The following is a 25,596-nucleotide window of genomic DNA, read 5'->3' as shown; positions in this document are numbered from 1 at the left end:
GAACATTTTACAGCCATGTCATTTTCGTTATGCATTATTTGTTTTGGTTGTTTAAAAACACACCAAAAAATTATCCGATTACTCGATTAATCGATCGATTCAGTGCTAGATTAATCGATTACAAAAAGAATCGATAGCTGCAGCCCTAAGTGAGCCACAGTCATTCAAATCGCCGTTTGTTTGGAACAGAGCGGCTTACTATTTCTGCGGTACACCATCACAGACTGATTTTCTTCCTCTGGTTAATGTTAGAAATCAGCACCATCATTGCTTAAGGTTAGTGTCTTTACACGTTATGCGTTACCAGTATCACCACACCGGATTGTAAAAATTAAGCAATTTTAAGTTCATTCCTAAACCCTCCCCTGTCATTCATTGGTTGAACAAGCAGATTGTCCAATAATACCATATTTTTGTGATGTTAGTGAGCTTTGCTTTGACCCATCATCATTGTTAAATATTTAATAGTGTCATATTGATTAAAGATCCTCCCCTCAAGCAGACGCTTGGGATAAAGTCTCTTTTAATCTCATGGAGCTGTATTATGTGAGGGCAAGCATGTCCTCTATTAAGACATCATGTGATAATGAGAAGTGATGGTATTTGTGAGTGATATAGCAGATGCTGTGAGTGATGAGACAGATTTACTAGAAGACGAACCTGCTTTATCGATTTCATTACTTCATCTGTTATTGTCCAGTGTTTAGGCACAGAGCTCCAGTGTCACGTCTGATGGGCTGTGCATGCTTATCGAAATAAATCTTCTGGATACAGGAAGTGATAAATGATAGAGTGTGAGGCTCCATGCAGTTTACAGTTACTCAAAGTGTATTGGATTACTAAGCCCTTAGACTTGCATTCTACTAGTAGTGTTTCCAGTACAGCAATTTCCTTGAAGTCTTTATTTCTTTGCCACCCGTCTGCCTTCCAGTTTGGCTAATTTGACAATGGACCTGACTTTGAAAAACACAAGCCACATAAACTGCCAAAGGGCTGGAGGCGTCCCGCAAGGTTCCTGTGAGTCGACAGACATATTGATCAGGCTATTAGGCAAATGGCACAAAGTGGCCAACCCAACAAGTCAAAACGATTGGCTTTTTCCTCAGATTCAACTGTTAAGGACTGAAATGTTTGTTAATTTATTTTCTGCATCAATTTTTGTGACATTTTGGTTTATTTTGATGAGAACATGTTTGATATGCTCTGTTCAGCACTATAGCAAATGATCAGGATTACAATGATGATCAATAAATAAAAACAGTGATAGTTTATCCCAATATAAAAATTAGCCCATATTTTGCTCACCCTCAAGCCATCCTAAATGTATATGACTTTCTTCTTTCAGCAAAACGCAGTCAGAATTATATTAAATAATATTAGTGGTGCACGATATATCGGCCGCTGATATAATATCGGCCGATATGGTCATTTTTTTTTACACATCGGCAGCGTTCCGATGTCAAAATAGGGCCGATGTGAACAGGCCGATAATCATTCCTGTGTATTTGACGTGTGTGTAGGAGACGTGAGTGTGGGGGCGAGTATGTTTGTTTTTGCACGAGCGTATAAGTTACACATGTGCTGAAGCCTGGTCGTTCTTCAAAGTGTCTGAAGAAGATCCTCGCTATGCTGTATGACAGGGGTGTCCAATACGTCGATCGCGTTCGCAAAGGCAATGCCGGTAGATCGCACATAAGTTAACTGTGTATCCTTATGCTGCTCCATGCCTCCAAGAGTAATTGTGACACAAGTAAGTCTTTTTGAGTTGCTGTGCCTTTTTTCTCAAATGTGTTTTTATAAATCTTATGCCTGCCCGCTGCAGCTCAGTCGTGTAAACTTGCAATCGCATCGCATTCTTGCAGGCAGTGATACACGCGCCCAGGGTTTGTGTCCGCGCGAGCGAGCGAGCGAACGAACGAACGAACGAACGAACGAACGAGGGAGAGAGAGCGGCAGCGTTGTGCTGATTTATATGCTTCTAATACTATTGTCATTTTCTTTCTAGTTTGTTTTACTAAACCGTATCTCCGCTATTTTAAGCAGTACTCGACATGAACTCCAGGATTTTTTTTAACTCCTCAAAAAAATAGAGTAATGGTGACAGCCCTAAATCTAATGTAGAGATATATGCAGTATAGTCCACGCATTTAAAGTGTTTTTAGCATGTAGATCTTGTCGGCTTTATCATTTTAAAAGTAGATCACCACATAAAAAAGTCTGGACACCCCTGCTGCTGTATGCAATGAGAGTTCGGGCCGGGTGATACGAGGGGGAGTTCGGGACAAATTGTTCAACACAACCAATTTGATCACCCACTTAAAAAATAAGCATCCCGAAGCTTACAAAGAATAAGCTTACATATCAATCAGCTAATTGATGACATTTTGCACATGGGTAAAGGTGCCCAATCAGTCATTTCTGGAAATAAATTACAAAAGTAAAAAAAGAGTTTTGGAAAATAGCTCTTTATTTGATTATCATTAAAATGTGTTTTCTATACAGAGATATCGGCATCGGCAAATATCGGTATCTGCCATAACAGACAAGGGTCATATCGGTTATCGGTATCGGCCAAAATTTTCACATTGGTGCATCACTAAATAATATTCTGGTTCTTTTCAGTTTTATAGACTGTTTCATCGGACGCACGTGCCCTGACGCGATACACGTTTGGATCCGAACTTTACTTCCAGTTGCATTTTTTTTTTAATGGTCTGACTAGGTACTAAACTGATCTCTTGAACAAATGCCTCGTCGAAAATAACAAATGTTTTGGTTTACTAGGTAATCTATGTGTTGTTTTTTTGCTTGTTATATAAATAAACTACATTTAAAGAACTTTGTTGTTATTTATTCTTAGCGGAGTTTACCAGAAGTTACATGCGGACCACGACAGCCGCTTGTTTATGTTGTTACTGCTGAAACCGTCTATAATAGCATTGGATAGTGCCCCATTTTTAAAGCTCCATAAAGAGCATGAATGTATCAAAAACTAATCCATACGGTTATTAAATGTCTTCTGGGATTTTATGTTGGCTCAGGGGTCAGCCTTCTTCCTGACCTCAACTTTCCTAAAATGTAAAGGTTCATAAAGTTTGAAATATAAAATGTTTTTTTTTACAACAAAAAAAATAATTTAGGTGAACTATTCCTTTAATGTTTATTTCGCAATTAAGCCAGCAAAACATTTGCAATCATCCATGGATTGAGTAGTTAATAGTTATTTTTATTATATTTATTAATGTATTGTCAACACCACCTTTTCTACAGGAATAAATTTGATTTTGACTGATACATTTTTTTTGTTGGCAACTTATCTTGGTTTTACAAAAGGTTTTACTCTTGCCTCTATGTTTGTGTTGGCTTCGTGAGCATTTCAAGGAGCTTGTTTTTATATTTTCATTTCTGCAACTGGTGTGCTGATGTTGTCATAATAATTTAGTATGCGATAGATGAAAGTTTATCGTAATTGAGAATGAACGACCTGGGAATAAGAGGAATTCTTCATATTATATTTGTGGAGCTGTGAGGATTATCAGATTACATGTATGAAAAACAAAGCATACAGTTTTGAAAAGCATTTTTTTCTGTCCACTAAGAGAGATTTATTTTTTGAAGTATTATGTATGCTAGTGTAAAGGTTTTTGGAACCAATGGTGCCAAAAAGCATAAAACATTGGTCATAGCAACCAATAAACAGTTTTCACCATGATTTGAACTTGTCAACAAGATATATCAAACCCTGCACCCCCCACATCTCGTCTCCGTATGAGAAAGTACTCTTGCTTGCGCAGGCTTATACTTGGCTTGATGGACGGTAAATCTTCAGGCTGTCAGTATTATGTCAGGTTCACTTTCTGCATATTTTGGCTTTTAAGTTAAAGAAAACTCAAGTACATCTTGTAATAGGTAGGCATCAGGCAGTAACAAAACAGTGGCTTAGAATAGGAAGCAGGTCTGTGGGAAGATGTGCATGATGGGACACCAGGAGTCAACATTATAAAAAAGTACCCATAAACATCTCGTCCGGATTGCTATTAAAATTGCTATGTATGCTCGACTTCTTTCTTCAATGTCATAGCTGTTTTTGGAGCTACCCGCCAGCGATATTTCACTGCGTACCTTGACTCTAAAGCTGTCAGTAGATGCTGGTTTACTCTGAAGGATCTTCTCATTAAAAGCAGATGATGTTCTTTCCATGTAGCTCTGATGGAGGTGCAGGACCTGGCGTGTGTTTAAAGTTTAGAGCCCTTATGAGTGATAAATGCCTTTTGTAACGGCGTGAGACTGTGGCGTATGTCCTCATATGGCGAGGCGTTCGGGCTGGCTCAGCTGTGTCTTGGGTGATCGCCAGCCCCCCAGCGGTGCCTCGTAAAGCAGGAGGGAGGACAGCTTAACAATGTGAAATATAGTGTACACTGTTTAGGTTGCATTGTTTGTTTTATCTCGTTTGTACCGCTAAGTTGATGGTGTCACTGGAGCGATGTCTGTTTTCTAGCAATCCAACTCTATAGCGAACACTATTGGTCACACACATACGTATACACACAGCTACTGTTTAAGATTAGTTTTCACTGCTTTGACGCTAGTGGGTGGAAAGAGAATATACTGTATATATTTTGTTTATAATAAATGAGTTGGTGACGTGCTGTTATTATAATCGTCATATGTAATTAATTTGATATGATATGATAACTAACTCTATCTTTTTCTCTCTCTCTTTGCAGTGAAACCGTTCACAACCACCGTGAAGGAGATGCGCCTTCACAGAGAAGACTTCGAGATGCTGAAAGTGATTGGCAGGGGAGCGTTCGGAGAGGTAAGGAACTCGGGGCCCTTGTTCCGCCAAACACTTTTCTCTGTTGAATGGCTTCCAAAAGCGAGCAGCCTTTTGGCGCACTTCAAAGCCCAGGGAAATCACCTCTGAGATCACTGCAGACTTTGCCGTACCGTGCGGTTTGTTTTGGTATTCCTAAGCTTTGTTTTCGTGACCCATTTCGCGTGTCCAACGAAAACCCCAAACTATCAGAGAAGTATTCATGTACTCCTCAAGCATCATATCGGCAACCACAAACTAACCTTTTCCTCTCATCGTTTTTTTCCTTTCTCTACCTCTGCTAATTCCCCAAGGCCTCGGCCTGGCTTTTGACTGCTATTCTTGGGCCGTCACACATTTAGGTATTTTAGATGGATTGTTTGTTTTACAGTGGAATGTGTTACTTGTTCCTGCAATAAAATGCTTTGACTGTTTATTACACCCAGAGTACATTTCTTTTGTTTTACAACTTTGTCTTCTGTCATTTTCTCTCCTACACTTCCTCTTATTTTTGTTTCTCTTTCTGTTGACCAAAAGGGCAATGGATTCATTGTTGGAGAGCTTTGTCCCGTTTTACTGTGCTTTTATGTAGGGATGGGCATTTTTCAGTAATATTATATTTGAATATTTGAGCTTTAAGCATTTTTTATTGTCACAATTTTACAAAAGGCTTATAAGTAGGAAATATCCACTTGCTCCATAATGAATAATGGCAACTAATTGTTTAATTGTTTTTGTTTACATATGTGTACATATGTGATATGTGTGTCTGTACTGTGTATAATAATTATGTGTATATAAAGAGTTTCGTTGCAAAACAAGATAAATCAATTTTTTAACATTTTTGTCAAAACATGTTTATTATTATGTTATCATGTTATTATTTTGTTTTATGGTGCTACTTAGCTGTATTTTTTAAGTTATAAAGGTTTAAATCAAAACAAACAAAACTGCAGTTGAATTGATATTAATTGGAATGCACAACCAAAAAACGAGATTTCTGAACAATTAAAAAAACGGATTTATATCGTTTTGCAACGAAACTCTTCATATAAATACACACAAATTCATTAATATATTTAAACAAAATACTTACATGTGTATATAAATATAAATACATAATATATATTTTTTTAAATTATACATGCATTTGTGTGTGTTATATATTTATATATACATAATTATTATACACAGTGTACACACACACACACACACACACACACACACACACACACGTGATTAAACAAAAACCTTTATTCTGCAAACGATTATTTGCGATTAATCGTTATGAGTTAAAAACATTATAAAAAATATTTTTTAAATTCATCTTTAAAAAATACAGAAAACAGCGTTTTACAGTCGGCATATGGCATTTTCTTAATTTACTTTTACACCATATTTACCAGCTCCGGTGAAAGTCTGTTCTTTATTCTGTTACAGTAATGCTTGCTGCAGAAAAAAGGCAAACTGATCTGTGTTTTTTTCGGTAACGAAATAGTCGAGTCTAACAAGAATATGTGGATTTAATATTATTTTAGAAATAACATAAGTTGATACCTTATTGCAGACTGTGCAAAGTTAAGAGCTGAATTTAACAACTTTTTCAAGTAACCTCGGGTATGGGTAAAATGGTGTGCATGTGAGATTAGTAGGGCTGGGCGATTTTTGCGGATTTTTTTCTGATTAATTCGAATTTACGTTTTGAATGCGACTTTAATTTTGAGAATTGAGATTTTCAATGGAAGTTCATTACAGTCAAAGTAAAACAGTGCAGACATCATCTGGTTACACAGCATGGTTATACTGCAGCCGCCCAGGCAAAGTTTCAGAACTCCGAAACCAATTAGGCGAAATTATTTTATGCGCTTTTGTTTTGTGTAAGCTGTTAATAAAAGTAATAGAGAGTGCGACCCTCTTAGCACTGGTTCCCGGCTCGCGCGATCACTCTCTCTCCCACGTTCGCGCTCTGTCCCTCAGCTCTTATCTTCAAAAGCAACAAACAAAAGTAGGCTACAGATGACTGAAACAATGACCTAAATCTCACGTATAAGTTGTACCTGCTGAATTATAACTGCATGTGAAACATGTCTGCGCTGACTGCGTGCAGAAGATGCTATGTGTCTGCACAGAGTGAAATCAAACAGTCTGAGTATACAGTACAATACAGTAAATAGAGCCTATACAAAAAGTTTGCAGTGTCGTCGTTGGCAAGGTGAACAGCGTGACCAGAAATGTATGATTTACACATGAATGACTTAAATGAACAGATTCATTTTAAAGAATGTTAAAAAGAAGTCAATCATGGCATACATTATCCAAATTATTGACAAAATTATTAATGAAAAATGTAATCAAATAGTTTAAACAAGTCATGGGAGAATGTTATGAATAGTAAAAAAGAAATAATAGTAGAATTGCTTTTTTAAACATGATGTGAGATTTTGACAGTGCACCTAAACTACAATCAAATAAAACAAAACATTATAAAAATGCCTGAACACACTGAAGGTTTTAGGTCTAGTTTTCATATTTAGGCTAACATTATATTTCTAAACAATGCCTAATTTCTGCATATATATTTTAAAAAAGTGAATTTATTTTATATTTATACCATGTTGATCCTTTAGTGAACTTGGATTAGAACTTTAGTTTCTTCAGCCAGATGTTATTGCATCTTTTATAATGTTATTAGAAAGAGAAATGTTACAACTCAATTTTTGTAGTTGTGTAGTTGACTAGTAAAAACCCTCCCAAGGGTTTTTGTCCTTCTAGGAGTTTTTCCCATTGGGTTTTTTCCTAGGGTTTTTTTTCGTCCCAGGGAGAGTCAGCCAACTTTGGCTTAACTTAGCACTTTACTGTATACGTTACATTATTAATATGCTCGCTTGTACGGTTTAACATTAGCCGCTATCTCTACTTCTTATATTATCTATTGATTTTCTGTGTTCTTCTCTACATCTTCTCATGTAAAGCTGCTTTGCAACAATTAACAATTATGAAAAGCGCTATATAAATTGAAATGAATTGAATTGAATTTAAAAATCTAATTGTGAAGCGGTAAAATTTTCAGAAAAAAAAATCTAGATTTAATTTTTTGCCAAATCGCCCAGCCCTAGAGATTAGAAAACCTAAGTGCTTTCTGCTTTTTTCTGGATGTTTAGATGAGTTAGTATGTGGCGCCACAGATCATCAGATATTTCCTAATTTGGAAAGAGGAGCATTCTGCTGTGTCACGCATTTCTGCTGTCATTATTCCTCCCTTGTAAATAAACGACTCCATATTTCGTGACTCATTCCTCTAATCAAACACATCCAGTTCTGCTTTTTCAATGATTGCAGGTCAACTCTTCTTAAACAAAAGAGTGTGTGATGCCTCACAGCCTGATTTTTGATTCAGAAGTCGATTGAGATTTTAATTTAGTGCTACTTGGTCATGTGAATGACCATAGGTTCCTGTGTTCACCTTGCCTATGTTCCAGTTGGCTTTGTTTGGAATCTGCCTGATGCCTGCTGTTTCTTAGCTGACGATTGAAGAGGCAGGAAAGAGGACGTTCATGTGAACAGATGAGCTGTTCTTCTAACACCCTTTACAACAGACCTCTCCTCCTTACAATAGATTCCTGGCAGGAATGTCAGCGGTGGCACAGGAAGCGAGGCAGGACGAAGCAGCTTCCAGGAAAGGCTCAGGAAACCAGGACGTCTCTCAGGAGTTACTTTTGACAAAAATAGTGTTCTGCGATTTGTGCTGCTCGGCGTCCCCTCCTCAGCCACCAAGACCTCAATAACCTCCCCTCTCAGTCGCTGTATTTTTTTTCACGTGAGGTCATGTGGCTGCAATGATGACTCAGGTCTTTGGGTTTTTTGCAGTGTTTCTGTCATCAGGCCAGACTATTGTAAGTGTGTGTTGTAGCTTGCTCATGTGTGAACATTGTGCTGCTGTGTTGTTCCCTCTCCCAATCGTTTCCTGTCACTCTAATGTTACAGGATGTACTTCCAGATAAATCTCTTGCATTTCCTGTTTATGATTGATGGCAGCTTCCCAGCTAAAGGCTTGGAATTCAGGATTGCTTGAAGAAGTAGTTCGCTCGCAAATGTTGTTTCAGACTGTTTCCTCTAGTGAACACAAAAGATGTTTAGCAGAACGCTTGCCTGTTCTTAACCATACAATGAAAGCGGATGCTATCATGGTCCACAATAGGTGTACAAAAAAGTAGTCCACGTACGGTTTTCTTCTTAAAGTCAAATTCAGTGTTTCTTGACTTTGATTATAAATATATTGAACAAATTCATATTTAGATAATAAAAGCATTTATTACCATAATTTCTGGACCATAAGCCGGATCGGAGTATAAGCCGCATCATTCAAAAATGCGTCATTAAGACGAAATAACATATTTAAGTTATAGTGGACTATGTCGCGTTTATTTAGAAAATTATTTCACAAAATCCAAGCCGAAGAACAGACATTTAATCTGAAAAGACAAGTTATTCAACTAAACAATAGCAGACAGAACAGCAGGCTGAATAGATGTCTGTACGTTAAAGTAATATTATCGGTTATTTAAACCATAAACTAGGGATGGGCATTCGATTAAGTTTTCTTTGTCGATTGTCGGGAGAATTAACGATCGACTATCGATTAATCATTAATATTTTTATAATAAAATTTGTTATTTAACTTTTATACTTAAAAGATGCAATGAATACAAATATACAGCGTGTTTTTCCTCGATGAGACCTTTATTACAAGATCAACTTGTGGCAGACAGTTAAACTATGTTTCAAACATATATGTGCGTGCATGTGCGGTGCTCTAAAGCAGCGGAACCTGCAGCTGCGAGCCAGCGTTCTTAAACAGAGACCTCATTAGTTCCAAAATAAAAAAACAGATTCATGTTTAACATTAAATTAAACAAAAAAAATAATACTTAGATCTGAAAGGGTTTGTCAAAATGTAACTCAAAATTATTCAAGCCAGAAGAAAGTGCAAGATATTAGCCTTCCTAACATTAGGCTATAACAAATTAGGCTACTTAAAGCCTCGTGAAAAATAACTAACTTTAGTAACTCGCATAAAACTTCTGCACCAGTCTACTGATTTTTTTTGAGAAATAAAAGCATGTTTTGGGGTCAGACGGGACCGCAACCCATGGTGACCGTCAGTCCAGCCGCCGCCGAAAACAGCCGCTCCTAGGAGACTGACCGGGATGCACAGTTACCTCAGCGCTAACTTATTCCGCATACAGAGTATGTGTGAAACAGCGTGCGTTTTGTGAGCCCCATTTACCATTGTATAATTATACTAACATAGTCTTTTAGTTTTTATTTGTTGTAAAACAACAGTAGACACAAATTTACTATGGTCTCCAACTCCACAATATACCATAACCATGTTATTTGTAGTAAAATTGCAGAAATACAAATCGTTTTTAATCTGCAAAAAAAAAAAAAAAAAAACTTTTTCACAATGATAAAATCATGGCTAATTTTCCTAAGGTAGTAATTACAAAATTATATATGTTTGAAAGACGGAGATGCGCACCTGTCAATCTATTACATAACAGAGCGAGGCCAGAGACAAACGTGCTCATAAACGGGAGTAACGTGGAATAATGTGTGCATCTTTGAATAACTATAATTTTAAATATATTTTTGTCATATAAAGTTTTGAGACATGGCCTAATAATGCTTTTTTCACTTGTATTGCTCATTTAGACTTATTGTGCGGGTAACAGCGTTTTTGACGCATTTACCTCAGAGATTATTTTAGCAATATTGCTTGTTCCGGTAATAATAATACAATTTATATTTCAATCCTGTTTCATTGTCTGTTTATTCATTTCATTATGCTGTTATGTTAATGTGATGTTATTTATTTGCCATATGAAACGTGCCGTTATATGAATACTTTTGTATAATATTCAAATTATATGCGGAATAATGTGCATCTTTGAATAACTGTAGGAATACAGTTGCTTATTTTTGTCATAAAGTTTTGAGAAATAATAATATTGTGAGGATTTATTTCCATATGAGACGCTTTTTGTCGTTGAATACTCTCGTTTATTATTTGGAAATCATATACATACATAGTAGGAAATATATAATGTGGAAGGGTAGACTTGCAAAGTTACTCTGCTTATTTTTATTTATGATATATGTGGAGATAAATAAAGCATTGCAAAACTGCTGATTTGATCCATTCAGATCCTGACCACCAGGCTAGAGATTTTTAACATCCTTAATACACACTTACTAGTCTGTCAAATAATATCTAAAAAATATTGTTTTGTAAAAAAAATGATGCTTTGTTCTATTGTTTATGCGGAAAAGTGTTCACAGAAAGTGTCAATCACATGAACGTTTTTAATAAGCGGTCAGCAGCGCACTGCAACGGGTGCTTGACGGATTCGCCGCACACATACGCAAACGCACTGCATACGGAGTATTTGTGAAACAGGAGTAAAATAAAAAAATGCATTTGATTAATTGATAACCAAATTACGAAATCGACGAAATTCTTAACAATCAATTATCGATCGTCGATTAATTATGCCCATCCCTACCATAAACCATAGCATACACAACTTACCTGGAAGGTTGAATAGGCTAAATTAACCGAACAAGCCAACTAGCGTGAAGTTCGCATACTCGTCATTTCACATTACTGAATCCATTGAATTACATAAATACACAAGCAGCATATAGCGGACTCTTGCAGCTCTAGACGGTAATGTTGTCTCTTGCCTCATTAATGTCAAAATTAATTCATACTGACTTACAAGGCGCACCTGACTATAAGACGCAGCACCAGCCAAGTTATGAAAAAAACACGGCTTATAGACCGAAAAATACGGTACACGGCTGGTTGGAATGCTTGATTGTGATTGGCCAGATTCTGCAAATCATTTTGACAGGTACAGTTTAATATTCCACAAGAATTAAATATAAATGTCTTTTTAAAGTCGCCATGATAATAAAATGAAAAACTGTAATTTGTTTTGGAATATTGTGGTATTTTTTTTACAAATGACTTAATTTTTTTATTAATGTGCCTTCATAATCTTAAATCAAAAACGCAAATCTACTCCCCTCCGCAAAATGATCTCTGTTTACTTTCAGTCATATGATATTGCAGGTGGGCGGGTCCCGTAAAAGTTTGCTACGATTAGCAACACGACCCAACTTCAAATTATCCAATCAGATCTTGATGGACAAATTCAAATCCAGCCTAGCCTTATTTCATTTCAGAAGCCGGTTTCATTCGGATGTACGTCACCACGTGGAAAATAAGGCATCGCTACTGCCTTTTCATGGCGACTTTAATAACATTTATACCACGGCCTGTTGAATGCTTTATTCTGATTGGCTGAGAAATGTTTCATGGGTGTCAAATGTCTTAAAAAAAACCACCAGAGCAATGTTTGTGGTAACCGTGGTATAGGCGAAATAATTGACTCCGGGCCATTGAATTATTTGAAAATAATTATTTATTATTTTCAAATAATTCAATGGCCCGTTGTCAATTATTCCTTACATATGACATTATATTAAAAAAAAAAGATTAAACCAAATAGTGTGTGACATTTATCCGTCTTTTCTTAAAACCGAAAGTATACAGGGTTTCCTCACGTAAGGTCTGCATTTGTAAAAATTTGCAAATAAAATATTTAAAATCAATATTTAAGTTTCTTACCTTCTGGGACCAAGTGTTTTGTCAATGTGGTTTAGGTGTTAAGTACAGGATAATGTACCCCTTCAGTGTGATACAAGACCCTCCGCTTCGCTTATTTCTGCGATAACACCTGGCTGCCTATATATTATCCTGTACTTAACACTTAAACCCCATTCACACAGCACTTTGGTCCCAGAAAATTTCAGTAAAATTGTCATAGAGGCTTCTGTGTAAAGGCAAACGCATCCTGTAAATATTCTGGGATCGATCCTGTAAAGAGGACCTAGTAACATTACCGTAACTTACACGGAAGGCATTCTATGTAAACAAGGAGCATAAACAATGCCAGTAAGAGGCGTGCCATTGTGAGGACACACATGTCATCATAACTACATGTTAAAGTTCAGCTCTTTGAAACCGGGATTTAAGTGCAGATCAACATTCAAGTTGAGAAATGTCTGCAAAGTGCACTTTTATTCTTCAAGGCACTTTAGTGTTTTTTAAGACTTACAAAGCCACATAAAGTGCCAGGGTTCATGTCAACAATGCTGAATGAAACTGGTTCCATATATCTCGTAAACAGCGACACGGCAAGTTTGAATTTTTCAAAGATTTTTAGGAGAAATGGCTAGAAAGTTGTAAAGTTTTTCAATGATTGATTGCTTGAAATTTGTTGTATAGATTTGTAGTGACATGACATTGATTCGATTTTCATCTTTTGGGAGAAGAAATAATTCAACTTTTACTTTGTTATTGTCAGTAGTTGGCACAGTGGTTGATAATTCAGTGTCACTCCTCTCCGCCTCGCCTGACAACTTACTCTAAATAATTGCTCTGTTGATCCAAATATGAAAGAAAAACAGGGAGTGGAATCAAGGGGAACTGGAATGAGGCAGACATTTTTTACATAATGTCACAATGAGTCATTACAGGGCACACAAAACAGGCCCGTAATACGTGTGGAGGATAAACGTTAATCTCTTTATCTGTTGTATTGAGTGCACTGAATCACTCATGAAGTGAATGATTGGGTCAAAGTACATAGCAGATCCAGACCTTCCTATTGATTTACAGAAAACAACGGTATCTGGTTTTTAAAGGTGCTCTGATGTAATTAAAATTGTCTAGGTTGGATGATCAACTACAATAGACGGATATACCGAGTACATGCAACATGCAACTTTTGAAATGACGGCCCAGCTTATTACTTATTATTACTACAGGACTACAGCTGTCTCCAGATCATCTTGATATTTGTTTTTTTGCTTTCTGATTGTCCAATATTAAATTCAATATTTCAAATGAAAGGTTATGATTTGCACAGAGCCTAGTAATAAAATGTTTTTGTAAGAGGTTTATTAGATTTTGAGATAAGATTTGAGATATGTCAGTGTTTTTGACTGTCACCAGTGTACCCAGGGTTTAAATGAAAAACAATCACCAAGCGGGAAATTGGGATTGGCGAATGCATATATATAATATTCATTTTTTACTGTATTTAAGGGGCCGCGTACAGTGCGCATTACACAATTTCCGTCACCCTGACAAACCGCCCAAACTGTTTTTAAATCCCTGCGTACATTTTACGGGTAGGTCGCGCAATCACCACGAAAAAATTTAGTATGTAGCCCAGGAGATGCTTTGCATTTTGTCGCAATGTGCGTGCATCAAACATACTAGGGCTGGAACGACACGTCGAAGTAATCGATTACGTAATTATGTCGATTTGCCGGACATGCGTTGATGTGTCGCACTGTTTACATTTTGAAAGAAGGCGGCTTCAGCTCCGACCGGGTGATACAAGTGTTATACCAAACAGCCACTATTTTACTTATTTAATATTAATATATGCCTATTTTATTTGTTTAAGGTGAATAATGCCCCTTTTGCACCGTTTATGTTAGGCTGAATTTATGTTGGACTTGTTTTTATGTGACTTGCTATATTTTCCTTGGCACTGAACTTTATTTTTCATGTTGAAAATTATATGTCAAAAATTATTAGACTATTTGATTAATCGAAAAAATAATCAATAGATTAATCGGTTGAAAAAATAATCGATAGTTGCAGCTCTAAACTATACTTTGCAAGGCTGTGCATTCAAGAAAAAACTGTACTCTGAGCGTTAGTCACCATTTTGCATCCAACTTTATTAGGAATTGCAACATAATGCATGGCTTGAATTGTAAAAATAGTTGTCACTAAAGTTAACATTCATTGCGATTCATTCATTGTCATAATGTGCAATACTGTACTAAACGATGCAATTTGCAATTAATGTGCAATTACTGAACTAACAATAATACCTCCTGAATTGTGAACGTCTGTCAATGTGTAGTATGCGTTATGCGTTGTGTTGTTCTTTATTGTTAAGTGTTTCAATTGAAATCGATGAGAAGATCATTGTGTCAAAATCTAACGTCTGACCCATCAGAACCTTATGGTTCACATACATGATCTCAATCTTCGTTTGGTGGCGTAACTGTAACCTGTCCTATCCTATTGCTTTGAAGCATGACTCCACACTGGTCACCACCCTCTCTGTTCCTTCGTGTACCTCCCCTGCATTTTGAATCAGGTCAGGCTGACTGCCTTTGTTGAAACGTGTGTCTAAAAAAGGAGAGAGGGAAAGGGAGCAGGACACACTGTGGGAGGAGGAATCAGGGGGTTTCTGAGCACTCTGTGCTCGGTTTTGTTTTTGTAATGAGGTCAGTTATCTGGTGTGGTTAGAAGCCTGACTGATAAAGACACTGCGTGTGTGATTAAGCCTCTGTTTGATTTTGTTGTCAGTGTACTTTTCGAATACTTTGATACGTGCGCGCACACACTCCGAAGACATCAAAGGAGGTTATAGCGTTAAAAACTCCAGCATGGCTCGTTATTTGCCGTTAGTATGCAAAGTTGCAGTTTGTGCTGTGCTGAAGCAGCACATTTTGAATCAGGTATGCAGGAGTGGGTAAACGCACATCATGTGATGCGTCCCGAACAGTAAGGCAAAGTACAGGGAAACTCATGACGACACTTAACATTAGCTGCATCAGTGAAAACAGAAGTTCGTCTTTTGAAGTCAAGAAGTTTTTAATTCTACACATTTAATGTTCAACACATGAATAATAAACGTATTGTACGCATATGTGAATTCAAACTTTGATGCTCCTAATCTCAAAATGAGAGATTTTAGCCTGGGTTTCACAGACAAGGTCACATTATTATGTAACTTGTCTCTGAATGGTTAAATAGGAATAGGAATTTACACAATAATATAGTCATGTCTATATTTATTAAACGACACGTTTCTGTACAATGAGACATGCAGTGACCAATGGGTGTCAAGTTCCTTAGTCTCATAAGGTCATATGACAGCTTGGTGTATAAGTCATAAATCTTTCCCACCACCATGTTCAGATATGTTGCATGAGGGTGTGCCATACCAGCTTTGATGTCATTGGTTCTTGCATAACACCTGTCTAATGGTGACATTGAAAGTTTAATTATGTAGATGTGAAATTTGTGAGGAACATTTCTATATTTAGACAAATATTTGGCACTGCTGCTATCATTGTATGTAAAAGAACGGTGGGCCGACATGAGAATGCATGTTGATGACAGATTTTAAATTTTCGGGTGTACCGTCTTATTAAATCATTGGATCAACACAGATGTATTTCTGTTTGTATCACTACAGACTTGAAAGCTAACTGTTGCTGTCAACATCATCACAGTCACTCTTTGCGTTCATGCACTACGTCTCCTCCCAACCTGGTGTGTCTTCCCGCAGGCAGGGTGTTGGCTTTCTCCACCCCATGTGAATAACCTCCAGCTGGACACTCCTCTACATCCAGTCACTCTGCTCCTCCTGAAGGGAAGACCTTAGTCACTCACACATCCCAAATTAGCCGGTCCTTGAGTGCCACCCATCTTCTGGCAAAAATTCAGCAGTCTCCAATCGCAGTGTTCCTGTTATTTGCCTTTCAGAAGCATCAAAGATCAAAAGCGTTTCATTCAGAGCCTTACTTTCTCCGCAGGGATTTCGGTCCAAGTGGGCCACGAGTGCATAAATGAATAAATAAGGGCGATGGAAATTGTCAGGTTCCCCACGGCCCGTGAATCACGCTGAGCTTTGGTTTGTTTGTATGCATTGACTAACCCCCCTTCTTCCTTCTTCTGTAGGTCGCTGTGGTGAAGATGAAACACACGGAGCGCGTTTACGCCATGAAGATCCTCAACAAGTGGGAGATGCTAAAGAGGGCCGAGGTAAAGACCTTGAACAATGACTTGGCATGCTCACAAATGCAACAAGAAAGAAATAGAATTTGAATTTATAGGTTGAAGTCTAGTCACCATTGGTGAAAGTGATGAATGTGCATACAATCTAAAGTCTAGACTAGTGATATTTCTTTATTTTTTCTATTTTTTCTGGAGCTCACAGAGGGTCAGCCAAAGCCAGTTCTTATCCGAATGCCCTAAAGCCAGAAACATAGTCACATTTTTACGAGTACACGAGGGTCCACGTGCAGTGCACATGACGCACATTTTGTCATCAGAATAGTACGCGCACAGACAGATTTTTGTAACTGTGCATACTTTGTGCATACGTTGTACATGCGCTTGCAGGAAAATGTGGTATGTAGTCGAGGAGATGCATTACATTTTGTTGCAATGCGCGTGCGCTGAACGCTTGCGTACACGTACAAGTCGAATAAACTATGCTTTGCAAGGCTGTGTGTTTGACCGTGCGCGTACATTTGCATACAAATTAAAAAACATACTACACTTCAGGCTTAATAATGACTATAACCAAATGTGTCTAGTGAGAGATAAAGGAAATATAGTTTTTTTTATCTACTTGGGCTTTCTTGAGCCAGTGTCTGTGCGATCAGTTGCAAAAAAAGGCTAGCATGTCATAAGAACATTTGGCATTTGGGCTTGTCATTAATCCTCTTTGAACTTCCCAGGGCCTTTTTATTCCCACTCTCAGACTTTTATTCAAATAGCTAATAGATCTTCATTTTAAAATATAGCTGAAATATCAAAAATTATAGCTATTACAGGTTGCATCTGAGATTAGGAAACCATTTTATATAATGGCTGCAGGTGTTTCATTTATTAAATGAGTTACCAAATCGTTCTTGATCCCAAAAACTGATGTTTTAGCGGTTCATCTAAATTGAATCAAAATCTAATGTGGCTTTATGTGGTTTGCTAACTCTTTCCTTGCTAGCATTTTTTTTAAAGTTGCCAGCCAGCGCTAGCAATTTTATTATTTTCACAAAAGTTTAATGCCTTCCAGAAAATGTTCATATATAAATATATAAACATACAATTAGAGCTGCACGATTAATCCTTAAAAGATCGATCTCGATTCGACACCCCCCCCCCCAAACGATCTAAATCCAGCATTTCGACGATTTAGGTAATTATATTTTCAAGGAGGAAAGATGCAGTCTCATCAGTTTTCTCGATAACACGCAATTACAGGGGCCGCAATGACGTCTTGACATCACATTTATTATTGCACAAGCCACATGTGCTCGTGTTGGCTCCACTGGTACAGCGGATGCTTTCGCCGAGAAGTTAGATAGAAAGAAACAGAAACTAAAGAGAATGAGTGAGACTTGCTGTCTTGCATAACTTTTTCTTGTATTTGGCCCAAGTGTTCTAATGGGCGTGAAGATTAAGCGTGCATGTAGATTTATTCACTCGATGGACGTTCACGCCGCCAGCGAGAGCATAAAAAAACGTCTGACACTCGAATGCATTCTCTGGAGTCCCCTCAAGTGGACATTTCCGCCTTCCGATTGGTTGCCGCCATAATTCTTTGCACTTGTACAAACTAATGTTAAACTAATGTTCTGGGGTTATATGTCTTTAAAATTAACTAAGTTCTTGAGAATCGTGATCTTTATTTGAAGAAAAAAAATTGTGATTCGCATTTTATACAGAATCGTGCAGCTCTACATACGATATATCACATAAAAAAGAACAGACCCTCTGCTTTAAAAAAAAAAGTTTCATCCTACCTTTATTTGTTCTCATTTTATCACCTCTCAAATATGGGTAGGTTTATTCATAAATACAAAGTTTTGAGCAAAAAGCTAAGATAATTGTGTTTTTTGAACGACTTTTGATAGAGATTAGATTCAGAGCGATGATCAAAACATACACAGAGTTTGAACCATTTGCCCTAAGAAGATACTTACATTTTTTTCTAGTTTTATAAGTTGGGCAAGAGTGCCACCTGGTGGATAATAGCGGAAATACGGATTGCAGGAAAAAGTCGTCTTTGGCAGGGAAGCGTTTTCTCTTGAAGGTCACGTTTTTCCTGATCCCATTTTTTAAACCAATGTTAGTGTGTAATGTTGCTATAATTAAATAAACAATACCTGTAAAATGATAAAGCTTAAAGGTGCAGTGTGTACATTTTAGCGGCATCTAGGTGAGGTTGCGAATTGCAACCAACGGCTTAATCCACTGCTCAACCCTCGCTTTTGAAACGCATAGAAAAGCTACGGTAGCTGCCGCCGGACAAACATGTCATCGTCTGGGACATCTTAGTAAAACAAATTGTCCGTTAAGGGCTTCTGTAGAAAATGGCGGCACAAAATGGCGACTTCCGTGTAAGGGGACCCTCTTGTGTACGTAGATAAAAAGGTCTCATTCTAAGTTAATAAACACAAACGTTCATTATGAAAGGTCTTTATACACCCCTGATAATGTAGTTTTGTATATTTTTTGCATTTCTGTCAAAATTACACACTGCACCTTTAAAGTTCACGGCCAGGCGATATATTTTCTTAACAGAATTAGCCTTTCAAAACCTACAGCGAACGGCCGGTTTGGACTACAGCCCTCTACTTCCTGCTTTAATGACGCAAGTAGAACAGTTTTTGACTAACCTCCGCCCACAGGAATACATCAGTCGCCAACTAAGCTAATGGCAAGCTAAGCTGCTATCGAATCACAACACACTAAACAAACTGCAAAATCAGAACTTGATACGTATTTCTCTAGGAGGGACTTCATAGAACAGGGAAGACATCAGCCTGTTTTTAGCCTGTTTTTAGTGAAAACAGCCTCATAGAGATAAGTTAATTGTGTGATAAATACCAAGGTTTTTTTACACGTGAAACATGAACACATGTTATATATTGCGCACTGTAAACACGATCAAAGCTTCAAAAACACAGAAAGAACGGGACCTTTAATTGACGAGTTAACTAGTCAATGGCGGGGAAAGAGTTAACAGCAAAAGGCTGCAATTTAAATAAATATCAGGATTTACCAAAATAACATACAATGTTTATGGCCCACAATGGCGTTTAATCAATTTGTTTGCATCTTCTGCAGACGGCATGTTTCCGAGAAGAGAGGGAAGTGCTGGTGAATGGAGACTGTCAGTGGATCACCACCCTACATTACGCTTTTCAGGATGACAACTACTTGGTGTGCATCTCCACCCTTACAAATACACATTCTTCTGCTGATAGCATCAATATATTTCAAGCACACTTAATATAAAGCACTAGATATTGCATAATGCATTCTGCTTGCTATTGTGTTATCAGTATAATTGGATCATTATGGGTCTTTTTGTAAATGTGAAACGCTGAATCAGTTTTTGTGTGATAAATGATGATGATTTATTTTCCCGCAGTACTTGGTGATGGATTATTATGTGGGTGGCGACCTGCTGACTTTGCTTAGTAAATTTGAGGACCGACTCCCAGAGGACATGTCCAAATTCTATGTGGCGGAGATGGTGCTTGCCATCCACTCCATCCACCTGCAACGCTATGTGCACAGGTAATTTTGACTGTATTTGTGTATGTGAACAGTTAAAATCAAGATAGTCTCGGGAGTATTGCAGACTGATTATTACACAAAAAAATGGTTAAACCAGGTGTTTCTGAAGCCATATTAAACCCGCAACACTGTGAATGGTCACTTTGAACATTGGTCAGGCAACCTCTGCCTGTCTAAGTGGGCAGTTTTACCTTTTTAAATTTTCATTATAGACCAAACTTTGTTTCTGGTTAAAAATCATTCATGCATTCTGCATTAGATTCTGCCCAAGTACAGAAGCAAGACCAAGTGCTCACTGCCCCCGTTGGGCACACTGTATATAAACATCAGCCCATCCGCACATGTCACACCCACGTAAATCATTTAATGAAATGATTACAGATGGCTGTGGTTTGTTCTGGCCTGCAGATCTGGTTCAGGGTCTCTTCCTGGCTGCTTGTACTTGGCTGCCATCCGGTCCAGCTGAGCCCATTCTTCTTTCTTTCAGTGGTGCTTCCCTTCTGACACCAACAGCAGCGTTAACTATATTGCCAATCACAACAGCCCACCTCCCATTATTTTCACATTTACCAGGAATGTTCCCGAACTTTTGTTCTTGCTGAGCAAAACTTATTTTGTTAGGTGTAGATCCGTTGGCCACCTCAGCAGAAATGCGTGCATGTGTATGCCTACATCCTATATACAAAATAATATTGGTACATAAATATATACCGTGTGGATATATAAATATCCACATCTTACAAATTATTAATTGCCCCAATTCCATACAAACAGCTTTTTGCCTTATATTGTTTTTTTATCTGGCATGTTTTTGCTCTCTGTGTGAAATATAAAAGGAGCTTACTGGGACCATTGGTGACCAGCCTGGCATAGCACAGCAGCTGACTGCAGTAATGATAAAGTCCTTAAAAACACATGTGTCGGTACAGAACGGCCATTCTTGCTTGCTCTCAGCCTGTGAGGTTGTGAATGGCGCTATTTCGGGTTGTGTGTGTGTGATAGTGTGATGAGTTTTGACACCATGTTTACTCTGTACCCGCTGTGCTCACCATGGTGCCAGGATTGTGGAACAGAGGGCACTGTGTGTGTGGCCCAGTCGTAGTGACAGGGACTGTGTGTGTGTCTGTGGGATAAAATAGTGAAGGAGGGTGAACAAAGACCGGCTGTTTACATGGAGAGCAGGGCATTGGTTGGGCATGAAGAGAAACAGACACCCTGGAGAGCAACAGCCATCAGGGTGGGTTGCCTACTGGATTAAAAACGCCTCTCAAGTGCAGGGCAAAATCAGCTGTGTGAGGATAAACCCATGCCAACTCAAGAATAGATCAATTATTTGTCTTCTATATGGGCATTTTTTTTTTACTTTTTTTATCTTTACCTGTTCGACATTATTTAGTTCGTTGAGATATCAGTGAACATGAAGAGCATAGATGCAAAACCCTTTAAGTCCGTCTGACATGTTTTCCTGTAAATGACAATTTTCTGCCAACAAACCGGTGTTTTTGAATGGCATGAGGCCGGATTTAAGTGGAAACTATTTGATGGACTTATAATACGTGACGAAGGTGGTGTTCAGTGGCTTTTGCATCTGTTTTCCTCATATGCGTGCACACTAAATATTGCTCAAGTGCTGTGAATAAAACACCATAAGGTTGGTCCAGAAAACTTTGCATGTGTAGAGCTAATCTTCATTTTAGGTTAATGTTTAATGCAACATGACAGGATAATGCAATTTTCATTTTTGGCACACTATCCCTATAAAACTTCTTGAACTGTGGAATGTAAAAACTGTGTTTCGTGTTTTACAGGGACATAAAACCCGACAACGTTCTACTAGACATGAATGGTCACATTCGTCTTGCGGACTTTGGCTCCTGTTTGAAGATGATGCAAGATGGCACGGTTAGTATATGATGAGGATCCACACTAAAACTACAGTCCTTTTGTCACCCAACAGGGTGGTCTCCCAACTGTTTGGTAAAAGCACTGCCCCTGCCCTCTCCTCCTGTGTTCCTGACATTGATAGAGTTGGTTTTGGCCCATCTGTCCTAGAAAGGGAGGGCTAATTGGAAAGTCCTGCGGTGCCCAACCCTCTGGCTCATAGACTGATGAGTCACCATAGTGCACTGATAACAAGACCAAGGCCAAAACGGCTTTTATCTACTGCTGTTTGCCTGTTTCCTGTGTGCCGGCTGCATGTAGAAGGGCTAAACAAGATTTTTTTTATCTGCATGTTTTATGTTCCAGGCAACAAACTCCACATTTATATATTAAAGGAATATTTCATCCAGATATAAAAATTCTCTCCATAATTTACTAATTTTTATTATTCCAGATGTATATGACTTCCTTTTCTGGAATGAATAATTTAAGATTTATATTAAAAATGACATCATGTTATTGTATGTGAGGCTCAACATGGCAAAGCTCCAAAAGCGCATACATTCCACCTTTACAGGAACAGTATGTAGGATTGTGGTCAAAACTGGTACTGCAATAACAAAACTTGTGGCTAAAATTGGTACTGCAATCTCACAACTTGTGGCCAATACACAACATGAGAACATAAACATCAGTTGAGGGACGCAACTCCACTTTTTAAATGACAATATCCTGGCCAGACCACTGTTGGGAGTGATATAAGTATTTGAAATGATTTCTTAATGTCTAGTGACATATCAGGGCCATTTTATGATTAATTGATATACATTTCTTACATAATGTTCCTTTAAATGACACCCATTGGGTTAATTAATGTCTCTGGCGCGTAATGATTTTTGACATGCTATAAGGCGCGACGGTAACGTGAATACATTTTTAGGCCATTTTGCCTTTATTAAAAAGGCAGTGTAAGGAGAGGATTAGCAAAGGACCACGAGCCAGGAATCCAACTTGGGTCACCAAAAGTGGGTCTGTGCTATGTGTCTGAACAATAACGATTTTGAGAGAAAACTATAAATATTTTGAGGTTATTTAATGATTGATGTTTCGCATCTCCATGAAAACAGAGATCAGCATAGTAAATGTAAAAATTGTGAAATTAATATAACATTGAATCTCATAGGTTCTTGTGGCATCTAGTCAAAAACATGCAAGAACCAATGAGATTTAACGTTATTGAAATGCCGACTTGTTTGAATGTGCCTAAAGTCCCTTTAGGAAAGTTGTGCCACGAGGTGGCCTATTTTCAAAGCCTCCTTACAGTTATTTCAGTCATGCAAGACTAAAGTCCTATCTTTTTGAATTGGGGAAAACCGATGTCTCCAAACTCATGTGCTAAAATCACAATTAAACAACTTATTTCCAACCAACAATTAAACCTGACATTAAATGTACCATAATTTTTGTTTTTAAATTCAAGTTGTGGTAAACACATTTCTTGAAGTAATTTTAGCAATGGGCACCGGTTGGCAACCATGTTGATTTGTTTTAATTCGAATTTAAATAACATCTAAATGTATCAAATATCTTTTTGTAGCTTAAATGGCATTTTAATATTGACTACATCTGTTTCAAAATCATATAAAGTGATATTTCCTCAAGCCAAAGTTGTGCCAGTTTTGGAAATGCCGTCAAATAGTGAGTCATGGGATTGATTGCTCCGTTTAAATATTGGTCAATACATTTATGGCATGACTCCTAGTGAGTGAACTCCTATAAAATATTTACAGTTCAATTAAAAATTGGGATGTATGTATACTGTAAACAGGGCTTTTCAAACTGTGGGTCGCACGGCTGGGAAAAGGTGGGTCGTGCAATGTAGCTTTTTGATATGGTGGTGAATGACACAAAAAACTGTTAAGTTCAATTAATGACACTAGAAATATCAAATAAATTTATGGTATATCATCATAAAATCAATGTCATTGCAATTAAATGTTTCATTAATAAAATCACAAGTAAAATAAAAACTACTTGGTTATAGAAAAGGTAAAATGATGTATTTTTCTCATATTTTTATTTAAAAATATATTAGTGGGTCCCTGGATAGATTATACCTATATAAAATTTGGGAACACTACTGTAAAGCACCTTTTTGGCAAATTTTCACAGGTTACCTTTAAACTATTTACCAACTATTGCCAAAGGCAAGGTGGTATTAGATGGAGGGGACATGGCCCATCTACGGTTTTATTTTACCAAAAAGTTGTACACACCCATGACTGCAAGACCAATGAATCATTCTAGAAAAATACCCCGAGGTCAACGCATTGAGAATGTTTTGAGTGCTTGAGTGTATATTTACTTGGGACATGTTTCATGAGCAAGACTTGGCATAAAGAGAAGTACATACCCAGAAAAGTCATGATTTTATGCATTGCAGTCTTTGTTACCTACTGCCATTCATTTAACAAGCAGACATGCTTGCTTAACCCATGTTTTAGTCCGTATTTAACCTTATTTGTGATCTCACGTGCTGTTATTCTCTGTTTAGGTCCAGTCATCGGTGGCCGTGGGCACACCAGACTACATCTCTCCAGAGATCCTGCAGGCAATGGAGGATGGCATGGGGAAGTACGGGCCCGAGTGTGATTGGTGGTCTCTAGGCGTCTGTATGTACGAGATGCTCTACGGCGAGACGCCCTTCTATGCAGAGTCCTTGGTGGAGACCTATGGAAAAATCATGAACCATGAGGTGGGCTTCAACATTTGCATATTGTTTTTATTTGTTCAGTTGTCATTTGACCCAGCCCTGATCTATTGGCACAAGAAATACTACTATTTAAACTATTTAAAGACTCACATGTGCCTCCTTATATCTGAGATTAAACTCTATTAATGACTCGGCACACACATGCTAGATTCACGCATCTCATACCTTCATTCATCTGTGGTTTGATATCCTATCCAAGTTGGAAAATGCAGCATGGCTCATGTTGTCTGTTGTAAACTGGTTCGCTTTGCATTTTCAGGAGCGTTTTCAGTTCCCCTCCCACATTACGGATGTGTCTGAGGATGCTAAAGACCTGATTCAACGGCTGATCTGCAGCAGAGAGCGCAGGTTGGGTCAGAACGGCATTGAGGAGTTCAAGCAACACCCGTTCTTCTCTGGCATCAACTGGGACAACATTCGCAACACAGAAGCCCCCTACATTCCTGACGTCAGCTCTCCTTCAGACACCTCCAACTTTGATGTGGACGATGATGTGCTGAAAAACCCGGTTGGTATCCCTCAGTAATGCTAATATTTCTGTTATCTTACTAAAGCTTTTTCAACAATGTGAGAATGGATGATAAACCTTGTATGAAAGGGGGAGATACCAGATGATTTTTACTGAATGCTATTAACACATTACATTTT

The 25,596-nt window shown here is 37.8% G+C and overlaps 1 protein-coding gene across 6 annotated transcripts in view; it reads left to right on the top strand.

Annotated features, from left to right (window-relative positions):
* cdc42bpb (CDC42 binding protein kinase beta (DMPK-like)) overlaps positions 1-25,596 on the top strand; it is an 83,499-nt gene that overhangs the window by 26,010 nt on the left and 31,893 nt on the right. For all 6 annotated transcript variants that reach the window (XR_012358618.1, XM_073855916.1, XM_073855918.1 and 3 more), the window contains exons 2-8: positions 4,728-4,819; positions 16,662-16,745; positions 19,839-19,934; positions 20,146-20,294; positions 22,103-22,196; positions 24,730-24,930; positions 25,208-25,456. Coding sequence is in view for 5 of the 6 variants with exons in the window: in XM_073855916.1 (XP_073712017.1) it covers positions 4,728-4,819; positions 16,662-16,745; positions 19,839-19,934; positions 20,146-20,294; positions 22,103-22,196; positions 24,730-24,930; positions 25,208-25,456 (965 nt within the window). In the remaining variant the exon portion in view is untranslated. The remainder of the gene's footprint in view (positions 1-4,727; positions 4,820-16,661; positions 16,746-19,838; positions 19,935-20,145; positions 20,295-22,102; positions 22,197-24,729; positions 24,931-25,207; positions 25,457-25,596) is intronic.

Source organism: Misgurnus anguillicaudatus, chromosome 18 (assembly GCF_027580225.2).
Source record: "Misgurnus anguillicaudatus chromosome 18, ASM2758022v2, whole genome shotgun sequence".
NCBI lineage: Eukaryota > Metazoa > Chordata > Actinopteri > Cypriniformes > Cobitidae > Misgurnus > Misgurnus anguillicaudatus.
Note: the sequence above shows the minus strand (reverse complement) of the source record. Positions and strands in the feature narration are given on the sequence as shown.